At 41.1% G+C, this 18691-nt stretch overlaps 2 protein-coding genes across 2 annotated transcripts in view; one reads left to right on the forward strand and one right to left on the reverse strand.

Moving 5' to 3' along the window:
- Nucleotides 1-187: 187 nt before the first annotated feature.
- dnajc11a (DnaJ (Hsp40) homolog, subfamily C, member 11a) lies at nt 188-5395 on the reverse strand. The gene is made up of 16 exons (XM_067239876.1): nt 5281-5395; nt 4396-4525; nt 4192-4265; nt 3975-4076; nt 3730-3858; nt 3472-3594; nt 3234-3307; nt 2954-3143; nt 2724-2809; nt 2473-2589; nt 2157-2312; nt 1928-1997; nt 1556-1613; nt 1316-1458; nt 1026-1155; nt 188-626 (listed from the first exon to the last, which is right to left on the reverse strand). Exons 1-16 carry the CDS (start codon nt 5350-5352, stop codon nt 601-603), a joined length of 1680 nt encoding a protein of 559 aa, XP_067095977.1. The 5' UTR covers nt 5353-5395; the 3' UTR covers nt 188-600.
- Nucleotides 5396-6149: 754 nt separating this feature from the next.
- Nucleotides 6150-18691, forward strand: part of camta1a (calmodulin binding transcription activator 1a) — a 219065-nt gene continuing 206523 nt past the window's right edge. The window contains exons 1-3 of the mRNA XM_067239907.1: nt 6150-6174; nt 10085-10186; nt 16641-16744. Coding sequence (XP_067096008.1) covers nt 6150-6174; nt 10085-10186; nt 16641-16744 — 231 coding nt within the window. The remainder of the gene's footprint in view (nt 6175-10084; nt 10187-16640; nt 16745-18691) is intronic.

Raw genomic sequence — 18691 nt, forward strand, 5'->3', positions numbered from 1 at the left:
CATTTTCCAAAGATCAACTCCAATTAATCCCTAGAGCATTCATATAATGGGTCTACAGCAAGGACAGATAAGCCACAAAGCACAAACAAATTTGAAGAGTTGCAAATTGTTTAGAAAAAGTGGGCATAAACAAAAGCAACATGAGAATCCCTGTTTCCAGTGCAGATACCAAATTGGTTACGCAACATGGAAAATATTGATTTAATAATATGGCAAATATACAGAGGAGCATTCTTCAATCACATAGGCACTGTTCAGTACAATACAGTACAGAACTTAAATCTTTCATAACAAGCCATACCAGAAAAGAGGGGAGTACTGTAAAGATATATAGAAATGAGAAAAGGCCTGAAACCAAATCTGAGCCAATTCAATTTTGGTGTCAACTGAAAAATAAAATAAGATTCTATCATAAAAAGGGCATTCCCTGATAATCCACATTGACACTTCAATCATGTCTGCATTTCTAAATGGACAACATGGTTTGGGGTGGGGCAGAAAAGGGTTTATCAATGTTCAATGTTGTCTCTAAAATACAAGTCTGTCCATCCTCAGTCAAACTGTCAGATCATGTCCCTTCCAGTCCCAGTGACGTGGCTTCTAAGTGTCTGCATCAATCCTGTGAGCTGCAATGATAAAAGTAAAAATGTCAAAACATCTGACTGAATTCTACACAATACTTACAATAATGAACCTTTAGAGGAATCACAGTGGAAACATCTCAATCATGTACAGAAAAAGTCTAACTGCAAGTTTACGTGCACGCACGCACACACGCACATTCCAAAACTCCATTGTATTGGAGTTGAGGGGCTGGTTTTTAGCCAATTTCACATTGTATTCTCACACTGAATTTATATTTCTGGCAAATGTTAAATCAAATGGATACATTTCCATTCCATGAAACATGATCAGAAAAGCAGTGTCTGATTTGGATATTTTCAGACAAATCTTAAAGCTTCTCATGTTTTGCACATTCCATAATAATATGCATATAACAAAATGATATAGAATACTCCACCTACATTGTTTTGGTATCCTGAGTGCTTCCATGTCCCCAGAGAGGACTTGATGCATAACTCCCCGGAACTGATACAGCACCTTCAGGCTCTTCTCCTCCCCCACACAGGGGTCATAGAACCCTGGAAGCCCTGACTGCAGATACAATTCAATGTACTGAAATTAAACAGCACTATCTTTTTTATGGTGGCCTGGACCATAGTACCTCTATGGGTTAAATATGTTTTAAGTAGAGAGGGTTGACTGAATTTTACATGCAATCCAATAACCTTGCCTAGAGGCAATATATACATACCTTTATTGCTTCAGTTAGTATCAGTTTGGAGTCTTTTACCAGGCACTGCAGTGGCACAGTCACGTCAATCACCTTTGCCCTTTCATGCCTCCTGCTGTTGTCTGTAACAAACTTCCCATACCAGGCATTGAGGATGATGAGACCTGACCCGTCAAATGAACAAAAAAGAGGAAAAATGTTTAGTACCAATAACATTCCAGTACATCAATAATTGTACACACCCAAACAATACACACATACCCAATCTAGATTCCTCTGTTTCTATGATTCTGCGGACAGACTCTTGCATGAGCAGAACCTGCAGTGTCGGTGAAGGAGAGAAAGCGGGACAGGGTAGAAGACGGGGGTGAGACGTGAAATAACATTCAGATTTTATTTATTTAGTAGAAGCTTTCATCAAAACAGATGTACAAATACCGCTGTTAGAAACTACAGCAGAACATTAGACATGGTCCGTATAAATGCAAGATAACAAGTCTACATACTGTTGTGTGGCCTACAAATGCTGTACATAGACATAGCCTACAGTCCAAGGGCTGAAATTATGTTAGTCATGCTTGTGTATGGATTTGTTTGTCCAGTTTGTAAGGAGACCTAGACCACTCCACTCACAGCAGACTCTGCCTCCTGCCTCTTCTTAGAAATGTCAGAGGCAGAGCTCTCTCTCTGCTTCTCCAGGTCCCTGTACAGAGAAAAGAACACAGAACATTTGCCCATACACCATTTATTAAAAAGGTCTTCATGTCACCAAAACATTTGTAGTTACTTTCTCTGTCTTGCGGGAAGACTCAACAGGTAATGTAATGTATCATTTAGACATATTAACACTGGTTAGTCTTACTGATCCTTCTGTGCGCGCACAAATGGCCTGATAACAAGCCGCTGGATTACGAGGTAGAAGACCAGGGGTCCAACAGTAGCGTAGAAGACAGCGCTGGGCAGGAGCTGGTCCGTCAGATGGATGGGGAAGAAATAGGTCTGATTGGCTCTGTTCAGCCTGAGGACATACAGTGGAATGTACTGAGTAGATGCTTCACCAGAGACAGAGCAGTACAAAGGCACTAGAATTCCAAATACTGTTTAGAGATTCATTTAAAAAAAATCCTGTTCATATGTAATCTGGCACATACAAGAGGGTTTGACAAAGGGATGCTTACTTTATCTTGAGTGAGACCCCCTGAGGCACTCCTACACTGACAGTGGCACCCAGGACACTGTGGCGACTGATCTTCCTTTCTGCTCCATACTCCACCACCGTGCCAAAGAACCCAGACCTGCAGTAAACAGACAAGGACACAGTGAGCTACCTCGGTCATCGAGAAGTCTCAGATCTCAGCAGATTGTGTGTATTAATAATAATGATGTTCTTTGATAAAAGTTTAGGGCCAGGGGGGGGCACAGAACTTACTTGACTGAGCCTTTGATCTTCGTCTGGTCGTCATCTTGGAATTTGTACTGGTAGCTCATCATCATGAAGGAGTGGGGGATGCCAAGCTGCAATTCCAATTTGTAAGATAGACATTAAGGAACTAGACGGAATGGGGTCTTCAAAGTATACTGTCAGAGGGTATGGTGTAACATTTCAATTAAACAAATAGGAGGCCAGTCAAGGCCTAGTTGTCTTGGTTGCTGACTCACCTGCATGGCAAAAGTGAAGTGGCTGCTCTTGGTGTCCCTGACAATGCTGGTGTTCATAGAGGACTGTGTGCCCCAGCGCCACTGCAGGTAACCCATAGTGTTCTTGTCCAGGTGTCGGGCCAGCACTGTGGTGACACCAGGACGCACCCCTCGGGATGAAAACTGAAGTCCACACTGAGCTGTCATGAAGCTACAAACACATAGGATTTCTTTATGTAGACAGGATGTATATGAAATGTGATAACCCGATTGTGTTTCAGATCCAAGCTACTTCACCTACCAGCGAGGTGTGAGGTTGCGGAATATCTTCATTCCAACTAAGGGCCCATGTGTGTCTCCTGCCCCAAACTCCAACTGCACAAAGACAGTGATAACATAACCCTTTAATTTGGCCAGAAATCAGACAAAAACACACATGCACATACATACAAACATACATATACATAACATGCGTGTGCTTTCTTGTGAAGAGGTAGTAGTGGTCTGTTATATCTAAGTAGCAAAGAGACAGAGCTGACCTCCCCCCAGCCCTTAGCTGAAGTGACTCTCCGGAGGGCAAGGTTAATGTTTCCTCCTCCATTTCCATTGTGGGTAGAGAGGGAGCCAGCGAGGATTGCCGTGTCTGAGGTTGTAAGAGGGGCCTGCAATAGCGGAAAAATGACCCACATTTTTGTTGTGCAAAGTGGAGGCTAATCACTTTACTATCAACTGCTGTATATTTCATTCTATAATATACTGTACATGACACAGACAGCAATACAAAGTGTAATCCTTACTTCTATGGATTGCGATATGTGCATCTTGTTGATCTCTATATGTGGGAAGCCCGTCGCAGGCATATCTTCGTAGTCTTCCTCATAGCGATCGAAGAGGTCTGTGGCATCAATACCCACACTGATCACCCCCTGAAAGACACAAAGTAGCACAGAACTCAACATACAACTTGAGTGACGGACAACCCTCATGCATACAGGTGCACTAACACACACACACACACACACGCACGCACACACACACACACCTTGGGATTGGTCCTCTGCTGAAGTCTCCTTTCTTCTCTCTCTTTTTGAAGACGCTCATACTCCTCACGGATCTCTGCTGGTGTTCTTTTTCTTTCCACTACCTAAGGCATCAGGAGGTTGATTACTTACTATTCATCAGAACTGACATTAGCTACACATGACTGGGAAGATAATGCTACATGTATAAGCTAAGTCCAGAGAAGCCTCTGTACTCACCTCCCATCCCTCAACATCCAGTCCTCTCTTCCCATAGATATCATAGATGGCCCGCGCTTGAGGGTCACTGAGGACTGAGGGAGGTAAAAAAAAAAAAAAGTAGTACAGTACACACTGACTAAACTTATTTGCATGTTTAAGCAGCACCCTAGAGAGCCATGGGACGTCTGTGATATGGGTGATGGACAGTGTAGTTGATCTTACCTTCGTAAGCTTTGTGCACTAGGTTAAAGAGCTGCTCGGCCTGCCTCTTGAGCTCGGGGTCCCGGTGTTTGTCTGGATGATAAAGCATGCATAGTCGTCTGTATGATGCCTTAAGCTCCTCCTGTGTTGCCTTTGGACAAAAACATTATGGAACGAAGACATAAAGATCTACGGAACCGCCCGGACGAAGCTTGTCATCTTCACAACCAAAGTGCTCAGATCAGAGATGCAGAAGCCCTACAGTACACATGCTACTGTAGGTATCTTATACATTTACATTTATGCATTTAGCAGACGCTTTTAACCAAAGCGACTTCCAAGAGAGAGTTTTACAAAAGTGCATAGGTCACTATACAAAGATACTAACTTAATAGTTTAGTAGATAAGGGGAAAATAAAGTCCTGTGCAACGGTACTTAGTCTACATTAGCTGTAATCAGCCTAGGACGACTGATTGATTGCGGCTATCCATGATGCGCTAACCTAATTTACAAATAATGTTAGCTAGCAAGCAACGTAATTTGGTTGGCAGCAGCTAAGTTCGACAGGTGGTATAACGTCAACGTAAATAGTTAACTAGCTACCTAGAGGTGTATTCATTGACTAGAAGTACAGCTTGGTTTGTTACAAACAATAAAAAGTGCACAGTTAATGGACCGAAGAAGCAACAATTGAGCAAATGTAAGTTATAGCTAGCTGACGAACTTTGTAACTCAGGAGTCATTTAGAAACCAATGATAAGCGAGGGTCAACTAGCTTAGCTACGAAGCTAAATCTTGGCCGCCTGGAATTGTTTCGTAAAACGTTGTCAATGATATCAAACTGACTCCAAAAGTAGAACATAATATATTTATGCAATTAAACAAACGTTACTGGCATACAATACCTCTCTCCTGACATTGAGTAAAGAGTAGTAGTCATCATTGTCAATCTCATCATCTTCCAAGGCCGGCGCCATGTTTACGGACTGTCATCCCTTCTTCGTGGCATGTTGTCAGCACGTGCGTACACTTACAAAAGAAAAGTTGTTGGTTGCCACCCTGTGGACTGGATCACTAAGCCAGCCTCACTATTTTTGATAAAAGCCTTGTCAAAATGCAAATTTCTCAAGATTATGTAAAATAATTTATGTTTTAAAATGGCGTTCAATAAATGTGCGTTTTACCACTTTACTATGTTTCTGGAAAAGTATTAATAATATTTAACGGTTTAACAATTGGTAGTCTACATGTTTGACTGTCGGGTAGGCGATTTGTTTTAGATTTAGGCTACTGATACCCTCTTGATTTGTTTCCTTTCGGCACCCTAACTTAACCCTAACCTTATACTTTTATTTAAAAAGTAGAGGTTTGGCAGAGTATAATTCAGTGTCTTATTCTATATTAACTGAAATGATGACAGTAGCCTACCACAAACTACAGACCATAAATAATGTGCATTAAAGTTTCACACAGTGTTCTTTAAGATATGAATAAACACGATCCTATTTGAATGTTTAATTTTTCTGTTGAGATGTCCTTAAAAATGATCTTTCCGCCAATGACGTAGTTGATAGTTACATTAAATAAGAGTTTTTCTTGATGTCTCAAGCCATTCCAGAGCTTCATTGTCAGTCATTGCCTCACAGCCAATGGTAAGTTTGCATTGGTTGGACTCGCTGCTGCTCCTCGAGTCCCTCCTCGTACTGTCCTCGCCGTGCACGCGCGTGGTACCCACGGTCGTGAGGAGGAGGAGGATGTTGCGCGTGAAGGGGAAATGGCTGCCGAAAACAAGCCGGAAGGTAAGAGAGATATAATGGGATTAATTTACCAGTATGACAACTATGTGATTTAGAAGAATTTAAAGTCAGACTATGAGGACATACTAGGAAGCATAAGTAGAGCTTTTGATAGAAAAACGCTTTATTATTTCATCCGAAATACTAGCCAGCTAAACGTGGAGACAGCATCTACAGCCAGCTAATATTAGCTAGCTTTCTAGCCAGCTATGCCCATCATTGCCCACATTAAAAACAAGGGGACAAAATAGCCTGCATTATCAAAGTACTGAATCTGAAAATCCAATTTAATCTATTATTCAGCTGAGCGATATTGCAAAGCATTCAGCTTATGAGCTAGTTAAGTTAATGACAACATGCCATTGCCATCGACCAACTTCTCTATTTATTCAGCTTTTCGAAGAAGATTGTTTTACTAAATGTATGCGAGCCACATCGGGCACTACACACGTATTACACCGTATAAAGACGATTTGGCAATTTTGATTAAGACATTTGTACCATTCAGTCAGTGACCATGTCTGAGAAAAAAATGCATGCTTGCAAGTCCTGAACAATCTTTTCTCTTTACCCCGGCCACCCTTTGAGGGATCCTCTCCCATCTTTACGCGTAGAACGTCATTATCGGTAAAAAGTGGTGTATTTTGTTTCTGAAGTTTTTGCTATAATTGTCAGATTTAGCTGCCTGTTCATAAGCGACAGGAAAACAGTTTTGCAGGTTGAAATGCCATCAGATGTGTTTCAGTTGAGAAATTACGGAGTGTAGAATTTTATGAGCGCCAGTTATTTCAGACAATGCATGGTCGCATTCCTACAAACAGTGCCGGTCTCTTGAGACACAAGCTGCAAATTAACTTGCGGACAATTTGATAGACTACTTGAAAGTTCATTGCGAATATAACCGATTTGAACAAAATGAACAAAATACGTTAGCGATTAGAAAATAGAACTATGACGAAGATAAAATACTGTGTCCAGCATGTTTGAACTGAAAGGCATTTTGTCTCAGAATAGGCTATCGCAAAAACAGTTTTACCCAGTTAAATGTGTAATTGTAAGGCCATCTAATATATATTTAATTGCATTACTTTGTCTATTTTTTCTGGTTAAAATAAACATAGTGTTTCTGTTGATTGTGTGAAAGATCCCTAGTTAATTCGTGAGGAGCCTTTTCAATTAGATGTATGGGAATTCAAACTTTGTAGCAATGGTAGATAATCAACACTTGTTATTTAGCATTGTTCTCTCAATTTTGCCATTGATTCCAACATTTAAAGATGTAGCAATTGAGTTGTAGCGTTCATTGATCTTAACCACGAGGTGGAGACAGAGCATCCTCAGACATTCAAATAGTGGGCAAAAGCAAATTCATGGTTGAAATTAACTGGAATCCAAAGAAGATCTTATAGCATCATCGGATGGTTGAATATTTCAAAAGCATATCGTAGATCTTAACACATAGGTCTAAGTAGTTTTTCAAATGTCACCTTTTGGATTGTTGGAGTGATGGATTCTTAATGTAGCCTAATTAATGAGGAATATTGTTAGAGTTCAGTATTTGTCTTTAAAATTGTCTACATGGCAGTGTCATTACAAGAGTGTAAGAGAGTCTGAAATAAATAGTGAAGCGTGTGTTCTTGATTAGTTTAATAATATTTTTCAGTGCAAATGAATGAAGATAAAATAGAGTGAGGAAGACAGTTGTTGGACAGCAACGAGCCCAACTGTAAACAAGGTTCCACAGGGGGGTGGTATTGAGCTGTACAAGTCAGGTACACAATGTACACAGTTCATATTTTTAGTGTCCCACTATGTCATCTATGACAAAATAAAGGCAGGATAACACCTATCACGTGATAACGGTGACAAGACCAGGATGTTTTAGACAACCATGCACAAATACAAAGCTGTATTTAACATACCGTCCACCTTAGTTCATTTCTTTATCTCTCCATCACCAGTAGCTTTTTACTGAGAATCCTGACTTGAAACTCCCATAGCTGTGCAGGTTGAGTTATTTTTGGTGTTCCCTGTGAGGTCGGTCAGTGGAGGAGGAGGAGGTGGTGGAGGAGGGATAGAGTAGTTCTTACCTAAACACAATGTCCTCTCAGTCAAACTACAGTCTCAGAGCTTCTACATTGAATGAAAGGTAGATCTCCATTTCCTTTGAAGTTTTCATTAATTAGTCATTCATTGTGACTACTGAAATATACAATGTAGAGTTGAGAAAAGATGACCTTTCTGTCATGCTTGATCATTATGATTGTCTAACTCCGATCCCATCTTTATGGGTCCAGCACTATCACCCTACCTCCCCACTCTATAGCCTCTCCGTAACCTTTTCTCCTTAAAGCCCTTGGCCTGTGTTGTGGACCCATCACTCTCAGTTGTTTGTTAGGTGTCACGAGGGCCTAGAAAGAGGACCGTAGGTCACATCCTGTGCATCACTCAGGAGACATGACCCAGTCTCCCTCACTGGTGCTCAGTTTACATCCGGAGGTAGCGCACCCACCTCTCACTGTCTAGCTGAGCTGATGGCCGGCCTCAGGAGAATGGCTTTTTCAACACACAGGAAGTCCTGGAATGCATTGAGATGGCCTGTTTTTCTCAGGCATGCTGCTATGTTGAAAGCAGTTCAGATAGGACACACCAGTTACATTTCTGATCACAATGTAAAGTGGAGTGTATAGGGTCCCCATGGGAAAAAGAAAAAGATGACCTGGCATTTGCCAGGAATCAAGGGGAGGTTGCACCATTAGCTGACAACTCTTCTTCGCAGATCTTAAATTCTTCTCCTTTATTTTTCATCAGACCGACTTGAGTTGTAACCTGATATTACCATGGTTTCATTAGAAGTAGAAGGTACAAAAATAGCATAGCATCAGGCAGGCAATATAAGTCATAGGCTACATTTTACCATCAGTGCTTGGTATTTATACTAACTGAGCAGCTGAACAAGTAACCCTTTCGACTAGTTCCAACTCTCTTTCCTGTAGGTTTGTTTGGAATCAGGCTGTAGATTTCCCATGCTGGTAATTGAATTAGTGAGGCGTGGATGGATGAGGTGTCTCCTAGCCCAGCCTGTGGCTGCTGAGACGTTTCATTCCCAAGGTCTGCCTCAAACTAGCCTTCACCAGCTGCCTCACATGGCCTCTTCTCATTGATCACATTGATTCATCAAGTTACTACTGATGGGATGTGGACACAGATGGGCCAGAACACAACAGTGCCGGGTTCTAAAGAGCCTGATGGCTGGCCTCTTCCCTTCCCTTTTATTGTCATTCCCACTTTAGCATGGGTGCATTTTAAACACTGGGGAGTTGAAATAGCATATATAGAGCAAAATAGAAACAGATGACAACATGAACACGGATGAGACATATTCAGCTAATGTCTGGCATTTGGAACAAGTAATTGGGATGACACATCCTGGACCTGGTAGATGTTTTTGATAAACACCCCCTGTTTTGTCTCAACTGCTAAGTAGCCTAAACGAGGCATGGACTGTTGGTCAGCCTAATAACCTAAAAATGTGATGTCATTGTGTGAATTCTAAACATTCAGTTTGTGTGCTATGTTTAACGATAGCTCAGTCACTCTGTTTACTTTTAGCTTGTTATTGGCCGTAAGTATTCAGTATTTCGTTGGATAAAAAAAGCTGTCACCCACAGAACTGATTCAGTAGACAGGGTTGTAAGGTTGGGACTGCATAGAATTTAGGAAGTTTCAAAGCAAATACTGTCTCAAGCACCCCATGTCTTCCAGTGTTATGTGTTTTGTAATGTATTTACACTTAAACATGATGTCCAGATACTGTTAATATGCTTGCATGGAGAAAGAGTTCTGGGCTGTTGTAAGCCATGAGAATGCTTCTTTTCCTCGATTTTCTCTACTCTCTTTTTGCCTCCTGAAGGACTGAAGAAAATTCGTAATCCGGATCGAATGTACAGATCAGCTGTGTGTTATGCTGGCCATGGTCCTCCTAAGAGTATCAGTGATGACACAGAGATGAACAGTAAGAGTTGGTTATTAATACTGCATCCCCGTGGTAGTGCTACAACAGGCCACTAAAGCCGGACAATCTATTATTCATTCATTGATTCATTTATTAACTTCTTGATTTCATCAACCCTCCCTCCCTCCCTCCCTCCCTCCCTCCCTCCCTCCCTCCCTCCCTCCCTCCCTCCCTCCCTCCCTCCCTCCCTCCCTCCCTCCCTCCCTCCCTCCCTCCCTCCCTCCCTCCCTCCCTCCCTCCCTCCCTCCCTCCCTCCCTCCCTCCCTCCCTCCCTCCCTCCCTCCCTCCCTCCCTCCCTCCCCTCTTCCTGCCCCTCCTCTGGGTGCTCCTCCAGGAGATGGCTCTGTTGATTGAAGTGTCTGCTTTACAGGATCACGCTGTCAATAGCTGAAGTGTTGTCGTTAACTAAGAGTGATTGTTTCAGGTTGAGGCCAGGGGATCGGGACCTGGGCAGACCATGAGAGGGAAAATGCTTCCACTTTGAGCCCACTTATGTTTCTATAGTAACTGTCCTCCTGTACTAGTCACCAGGAGGGGCAAAGCAATGTGAAATGTAAGCTAGGAAACTGGGATGGAAAAAGGCACATGTCTACATAATGAGTATAAGCTTGTACTTCACAGCATTGTGTCAATAAAATATTGCGATGCGTAGAACAGCCTGCATCGTTACAGAGTCTCTACATGCTTAATGAACACACCAGTCCCTCTTCCATCACCACTGCAGAGAAGTGTGTTGATCCAAGTAATTAAGTGTGTTCGTGTTTTGTTTTATTTCTAAAAAGAGACTCTGTAATCATCCACATCTTGTTACGCTCCCTACTCCTTACTCATTTGTCACTGATGCAGCTTTGCTGCTTCACAGCTCGGATGTTTTTAAATCAACACTCCTTGAGATTTAGATATACAGGAGCTGCAAGAGAAGGCTGGAGCTTTATTATGCTATTGTAGTTAGCTACGGTAGTAGCAGGAGAGGCATTGATAGACTTTTGTCCACCCCCCCATGTGTGACAGCTGTGACTGGTGAATATCTGTGCCAGTCTCTCCCTCTCCCTCATGCTGTTGCATGTTGTTACAGTATCCTATTCCCCTGTCAGACGGCCTAGTTAATGTACGCAGGCTGCCTTGAGGTTTGGATTCTAGATGATGCACTATCACCAGGACGCTTCAACGCCCCCCCCCCCCCCCCCCCGCACACATCGGCTCCAGTAGCCAGGTAGCCTAAACCAATCATCTGAGTAATTGTGGGAATAGTTATGATAGGTAAAAGGGCTGTGGTCTGGTTCAGAAGCTGCCAGTGTCCTTTACCGGCTGAGGTGTGTGCTTGTGTTAGTGTGTGACTGGCCTTGTGTGTGTGTGCACACAGGCCCTCACCTCTGCTCTACTTGAGATGGGATTTTCATGGATGGGTGAACATGGTGAGGGCTGAGAACACATAAAGAGTCATTTTCAGTTTGTTGCGGGCAGTTAACTGTGTGTATGCATGTTTGTTGTACTTGCCGTTCAGGCCTAGGCAGGAAAGCTTGTGCTTTCCTTCCTTTTGATTTAGTTGCGTTCAGCCTTACAGCACAGATGTGGTTCAAATGTACCAACATTATTAAACTTAGATTTGTGTCTGCTCACAGTGTTACACAACAGGCTATCGTCTCTGCTAGCTAATTAAAAAGCGCCTAATTGGTCTCCTAGCATTCTTCCAAAAGCATACAAAAACACCTCTCTTTTTCAGACGAGGCTGGATCGTAAGAGAGTCTGCAGCGCTTCATTGTTACCTCTGTGAGGGAAATCTGAAGCGGTTTAATCTTCCCTCTAACGTAGTAAACCTCAGCTCAAGTTTCCCCCAGCAGTAGGCTTAATCAGGCATTGTGTTCACTTTTTCAGAAGGGAGGGGGCAAATGTGACTTTAAGAGGGCTCTCTCTTCCTCTGATCATTAATATTTGAAGAGACTGTGCTAATCAAGGGGTCCAGTGCAATCAAAGCCTTGTTAAGCCACATGCAAAATCAGAGAGATTTGAGAGCATGTCCATGGGCAGAAAATTGGTGTAGTATGATTCAGGTGAAGTAGAGTAAAAATTTTGTTAATTGTTTTGATGAAATAAAGGCTAGTTTCCAGTGCAGCGTGTCTTCTAAAATGGAACAGTTCACAGTGTAGGGAGTGTGATAGCGTGTGAAGGCTTGTGATACGAGACATTGCGATGGTTGTTTTTGTGGTGCCGCTATGGTGTGGTATGATGCAGGCCAACCCTCCTATCTACCTCTTCCTACCCTCTCCTCCCACATGTCTCCCAACAGTTCAGCCAGATTGATTGTGTTTGATTGACAGCATGTTATTAGCCAGCCACTGCATCTTGGCTGACAAAATGCCTTTTTGTTCCACATTTAATTCAATCACAGTTTTCTTTCCATCCTAATAACTGTTTTCAGTGTATGCAGCCTGTCAGGGCGACCTTGTTGACAGACTAAGGGTCTTAAATGGCCAAAGGATTAGGGCTCTGTTGCCAGATGATTGAGAGGTGTGTCTGATCAGAGAGCATGGCTGTCTGGGACTGTAGAATCAGCTGAACAGAGGGGTATGCCCTGTTGTCTGCTTCCATTTACTGATTTGATTCCTGGCTTGCAATAGTATCTGGTAATTAACCATAAATGCAAGTCTTTAAAGCTCAGGTCAAACCCTCTTATTTCACAGCAGAATAGCTTTTTGTTTAGTTTTATGTCATTTTAGTGGAGAGTGTCTAATGTCTTGACTATATAATTTCTGTCCTAAGCTTTTTAATGATATTGTGTATAAAAAGTGCATGGATAACATGATGCATGGACAAGTTTACTGTGGCTTGCAACTATTGTGTGTGAGTCTGTCATTTCTATGCATGCAATGTATTTTAATATTGCAAACATGTACAAATATTTATTGTAAAATGAATTTATTTGATTTTAGTGCTTTTGTTGTCCATCGTTGATAATAATAATAATAATAATAATAATTTGTCTCTTGCAGTATAGGATAGACATAATTGAGCTGGCAGTAGAGGAGAATGGAAACTTTGATTTGTTGATTTTCTAACAGAACACGGCTAAAACGTGTGCGTAATACCACAATTTATAAAACCAAAGTAGATTTTTTTATTTAAAATGTCTAAGCCACAATGCATAACGTATATTGGTTAGGTGATAAAAAATCACAACATGGCAAGAAATTTCTATGGAAAAGCCATCTTGTAGCCTTCGCCAACTTGCAACATTAGGCTATATCTCACCACTGTTCTTCAATGTGGCCACAGATTAAAAGCAAAACCGCCATTCTTAGTGCACACTCAGACAGAGACAGAAGAGAGAGGGTTTTTGCGTTGAGGGCTAAGGTATTGATTAAAGATTTGTTTTTGTCAGCCTTTCCAGTCTCATGACCCTGGCTCTTGTCTCCAGGGTGGGGCTGGAGCAAGCTAGCATGACAGATACCCTTAAATTCCCTCAACTGTTTGCTTCGCAGGCAGGATCAGTGATAATCCAAAAGATCAGCACATAGAAATATGTTTCCTCCCGTTTGGCTGAGAGTGAATCATGAAGAGAGCCCTCCTCTCCAGCCAATAGCACAACCTGACAGTTATGACCAGCATTCTTACCTGAGCCCAACCAAACTGTAGGTCGCAGGCAGAAACTATGGAGTAGTACTATCCTATCCAATCTCCACCTCCTCGACAACATCAACACTTTAACCCTTGTTGCTTCCTAATTTCCCAGTCCGAGCTCAGCCAAGTTCAGCTCAGCCCTTGAACCACCATAGCTTAGTCCAGTTAGTCCATCCCAATTCAGCTCACAGCAGATCAGCTTAGCTCAGCACATACTTTCATATAACAAGCAGTTTCAGCCTGTCTTGTACTTTGTCTTTTAGAGCCAAGTTGGCCTTTTTTAAAGGGTTAAGTTAGTGTCCAGCAATAACTCTTTTATTGTTGTAGTGAAAACCAAAGCATAATGCTGACCATTTAAGATGTTTACAATAGATACCACAGAAAAGTTACGTATTTGAATGCTGGTGTCACGTCTAAATGCACAATCTGGTCTTGTTAGATTCATTTCATGAGAAGGCACAAAATGACAGATTTCCCACAACGTCCTCTTTCATTTTCAGATGGAAGGGGGGAGACAATATCTTTTGAGAATTCTTCCTTAGAATTCTATTTGATCCCGACATCTCATTCCATTGTTAGATTTAATTTATCCTGAGAGTACGAAGACCCAATGATAAAGTATCTATAAACTCTGGTAAAACAGAGTAGAACAGGTCCTGTTTGTCAAAAGTCACTGTGTCCTTGTTTGGGTAGATGCACCTTTTCTCCATATGTAGGTTATGGTGGGTTTTTATGACAGATGTGTGGCATAGTATCGCAGTCAAGGGACGCTACATTAACATTCTCAAAGGCAAGTTTGTCCTTGGTAATTTGTGGCTTAACCATCGATTAATCAGAGACAGGTTTGTCAAAGGTTTCTGTTTCATGTCTGGCTTCATTTCCCATGTGGCAGCAGGTGCTTACTGTCATGCCGACAATATGTGGAACTGTGTTTGAGCTGGCACAGTTGACAAAACCTTTTATTTGTGAGAACTCTGATCAACCTCTTTGAAAGAGGGCCTTCTCCTCCGCAACTGTGGAAAAGCAAGGTGAATGAGACCAAAGGATGGCTGAAATGTGAACAAAATCAAGCCTTGTTACAATGCCGTTGAGAAGATGTTTCAGTTACGCATTTAGCTTAAGCTTTTGCTCTGGATAGTTCTTTGTCGCCAGAACAGTATTTAACCCTGATAGCTGCATTTGAAAGTAAAACCAAAAAGAAGCTACTGAGGAACTCCACAGAAGAGGTTCAAATTATTCTGATGTTTTAGAAATCTTAAACATCGCAAGCATTGTTCTGCTAAGCCTAAACATTTACATTTTTATGTATTATCTTATTTCAGTTCTAAGGTGACTGTCCCCTCTGATGTGATCTGAGGGTGTGTCGTGGCTCATAGTCGATCATTGGCTGTGTTCCATAGTGCTAGAGGCTGGCGAATGTGCCTGCTGTTGCTCCTGCTGATTGATTGGAAAAAACGGGCCTTTGGAGCGCTGTGTACAGTGCGGGTAGAAGCAGGGGGAGAGGTGTTCCAAGCTTGTGCAGTCCTTTACCGGTTCATCTCTGGAGACAAAACAACTTTTCCAAAAACTGTAGATTGTGTACCCTTGATGCGCTGAATGAGTTATAGGGGCAATAAAGCCACACGATTTGCTCAGACGTGTAACGAAACAAACAAAATGTTAAGCCAGTTTTTTCGCGTGCCTAATTCCACTTTTTGTTCTATTAACCTGGCACATTGCGGATCATTCAGCTCCATCGTGTTTTCCACTGATGACAACAGCACTTTGGTGCTACCTAGGAGCAGATGCTGCATGTGATTGTTAATTGGGCGAAGCAAATGATTACAGATACCTGTTCAGCTCATATAAAAAGAGTTTACACATGCAGAATTACTGGTACAGCTGGATACAGCAAAATGCAACAGATCCATCTTGACATCCCAGTGGGAGCAACACTAAACATCACTCTGATATTTCTCTCTCTGATTCCTCCACCATGCTGGAATGCCATAAGCTAGGCCCACACCTGTAGTATGACTGTTTCTATTGTGGGTCTCTTAGGACAACAATCATTTCGTGTCCATACCTAGCCTATGTTTCTATTGGTGGCATAACTGTAACAGTGGGTTTCAAAGGCCTAATGATGAGTGAGACAGGATTCATTGGCAGCCAGGTTTAGTTAAAAAAAGATTCTGGTATGTACAGTTGCCTTGAGATGTTCCACTGTCATATCATCATGATTGGCACTCGCTCTATCTGATTAAACCCATCTTAATGATATGCTGCTGGCTGGGAATAAGTTATCCTCATTTTGAATGTAAATTGCAAAAGCAATGGATGCACACATTGTCTAACAAGCGTGTGTTTATGCACAGAACATTTTTTCTTGAACTATTCATCCTAAAAACTATATTCATTTTGTCCAATATCACAAATTCACTCCAAATGTAATCTCCAAACAAACAGAATTTCCACATACTTAAGTCTTGGATAAAATTCCATCTGCATATTTAAATTGGAGAAACAATGAATTGAACAATGGAGCATTAAAACTTCAGGCTACCTTATAATCCGTACATAAACATGTAGCTTTTGGAAAAAGGACAAAGCTCTTGGATAGAGAATTAAGTTGGAACGGTAGCTGTGGACATCTGTCATTGCAATGTTATCTTTTTCTCTTGGTCAAAATAAATCATTTACTGGAGATGAATATTGCACCTGTAACAGAGTTTTACTACTGTACAAGAGATGTAGCATCGCCATGGTAGCATGGTTATTTTGAAAATACCACACAACGTTTAATGTTCATTAACATTTTAATTTGTTTTAATAAAGGTCTTGTTCTCTCTCTTCACAGATGAACATGGACATTTGAAAATATACCTGCCCAAAAAGTTGCTTGAATGTCTACCAAAATGCTCCTCTCTGCCAAAGGAAAGACATCGTTGGAACACCAATGAGGTAAGACTACTTCCTGGAAATGGGCCACTTTGTCACAATGCTCCTCAGACAACCAACAGGGTTGTACAGTTAACAAACAACAACACATTATGTCTGTACATCAGATTAAATTGTTAAACAACTACTGGTCAGCAGGCGCATTCTAGTAATTTATTCCCAATATTAGTAGGCCTTTTCATTACGCATGTGGGCCCATGCGTAATGGTCTACAAAAAACATGCTTCAAACACATATTGAAATGCATTGGTCCTTTTGTATTCAAATGCTAAATGCAATGCAATGTTTTTTATCGTCAATATGTATTACAGATCCCTACATTTCACATTAAACATGCCTTTTAATTGTCCACTGGTGGATTTTCGGAAGACTTCTTATGTCTCAATTAGTTAATTCTGGTAGGGAAATTCCTGATACTGAACAGAAAAAATCTGAGCTGTTAAATTTGGGATGTTTGCCACCTTGTTCATGCCCAGAGCTTAGAAACACATTAGCATGTACAGTATTTTCACCCGCTGTTAAATATTCATTGTCTTAATTTGACCAGAGGCTTTTGCTTTCTGGTTGGCCGCTGTGTAGAAGGGAAATTTAGGAAAGTTTCTCTAACATAGAGAGCACAGTGTCATTGAGGTCCTTAAGGATAGTCTGTCCTTTGAGTGTTCAAACACTCTGTACCTAAATGAAACACGAATGCTTTAACACTCAATTTTCACAAGCGCTTGTGTGAAAATAAAAAGTTTAAAATGGAAGTGTCTTTTCTTTAGTGGATATTTACATTTGCATTACCCATTCTAAAAGAAATCACAGTTTGGCCTGCATTCTAAATGTTACTGTCAATCATGCTGTGTTTATTATTCACTAGGCTGACTGCAGCTATATTCAGTAAGCATTGTGTGGCAGTCATACTGAAAACATAAAAACAGTGTTTAACATTACCTGGATAAAAGCCTGGGGGTTTCTCATATTTCATATGCTTCATCACACCAATAAGTAAAGATAACACAACTCGTTTGGATTTCTGTCTTGAAAATGAAAGTGCAAAATGTTTGTATTTGTATGCCAGTGTGAAAATAAATCACAGAAGCCGTTTGCACTGGCTGTCCTTGACCTATAGGGCAAGCCATTTTAAATTAGTTTATTTATTTTCAGTACAACTACTTTATCATTTAATAGAAGTGAGACAGTGTCTTGTTTGATGTTAACAATTTATTTGTCGTTCATGTTCAATCTGTTTTGTTCAATATCTCTCTGTATGGAGACAGGCAGGAGATTGAAACTAAACATTATTTAGCCACGTCAACCTGGTGTGATTTTGAATGATTGCTATTGCAAGAAATGCATAGGCTGACGGTCATATTTTTTATATAATTGATCCCAATGAAGCGAGCTACACATAGTTACGGCACATTAATGGACAGGCACCAGAATTGTCAAAGGAGCAAAGACAAAGATGCCGGCCTTGTTTGGCATTCTGAATATATTACACTGTTATTTCCCCTTTTAATGAATGACACTGAACTAGTGAAGAGGGGAGTGTGAAGTACTCTACTGGGATAGTGGACAAAGACCATTGTCTCCACTTGGAAAGCTCTAGCCTTGACACCAAGTGTAAAATGGGCGTTAAGGTACAGAAATATGCTTCTAAACCATGTCTGCTGTTAACTATTTATCTGACCCACTTGACCATATAATGTATTTTAAAGCTGTGTATAAGATTGAAAAATGTTTTCCTCTTCATATTTAGCCACAGGTATTCGATACAGTATCATAGCAGAGAGTGACGAAAAGATGGTGACTTATGAAAGCGGCTCAGTAATCAGTCAAATGTTTGTCTTGAATCCAAATAGTTTTTTCTTGGGGCGTGGATCAATGAATCCATAGCTTTAATTTTCAATATTGATTTATGAAAATTTTGGTCAATATTGGGGAATTAGGATTTAATTGACAAGG

This window comes from Osmerus mordax, chromosome 7 (assembly GCF_038355195.1).
Source record: "Osmerus mordax isolate fOsmMor3 chromosome 7, fOsmMor3.pri, whole genome shotgun sequence".
In the NCBI taxonomy this organism is placed as follows: domain Eukaryota; kingdom Metazoa; phylum Chordata; class Actinopteri; order Osmeriformes; family Osmeridae; genus Osmerus; species Osmerus mordax.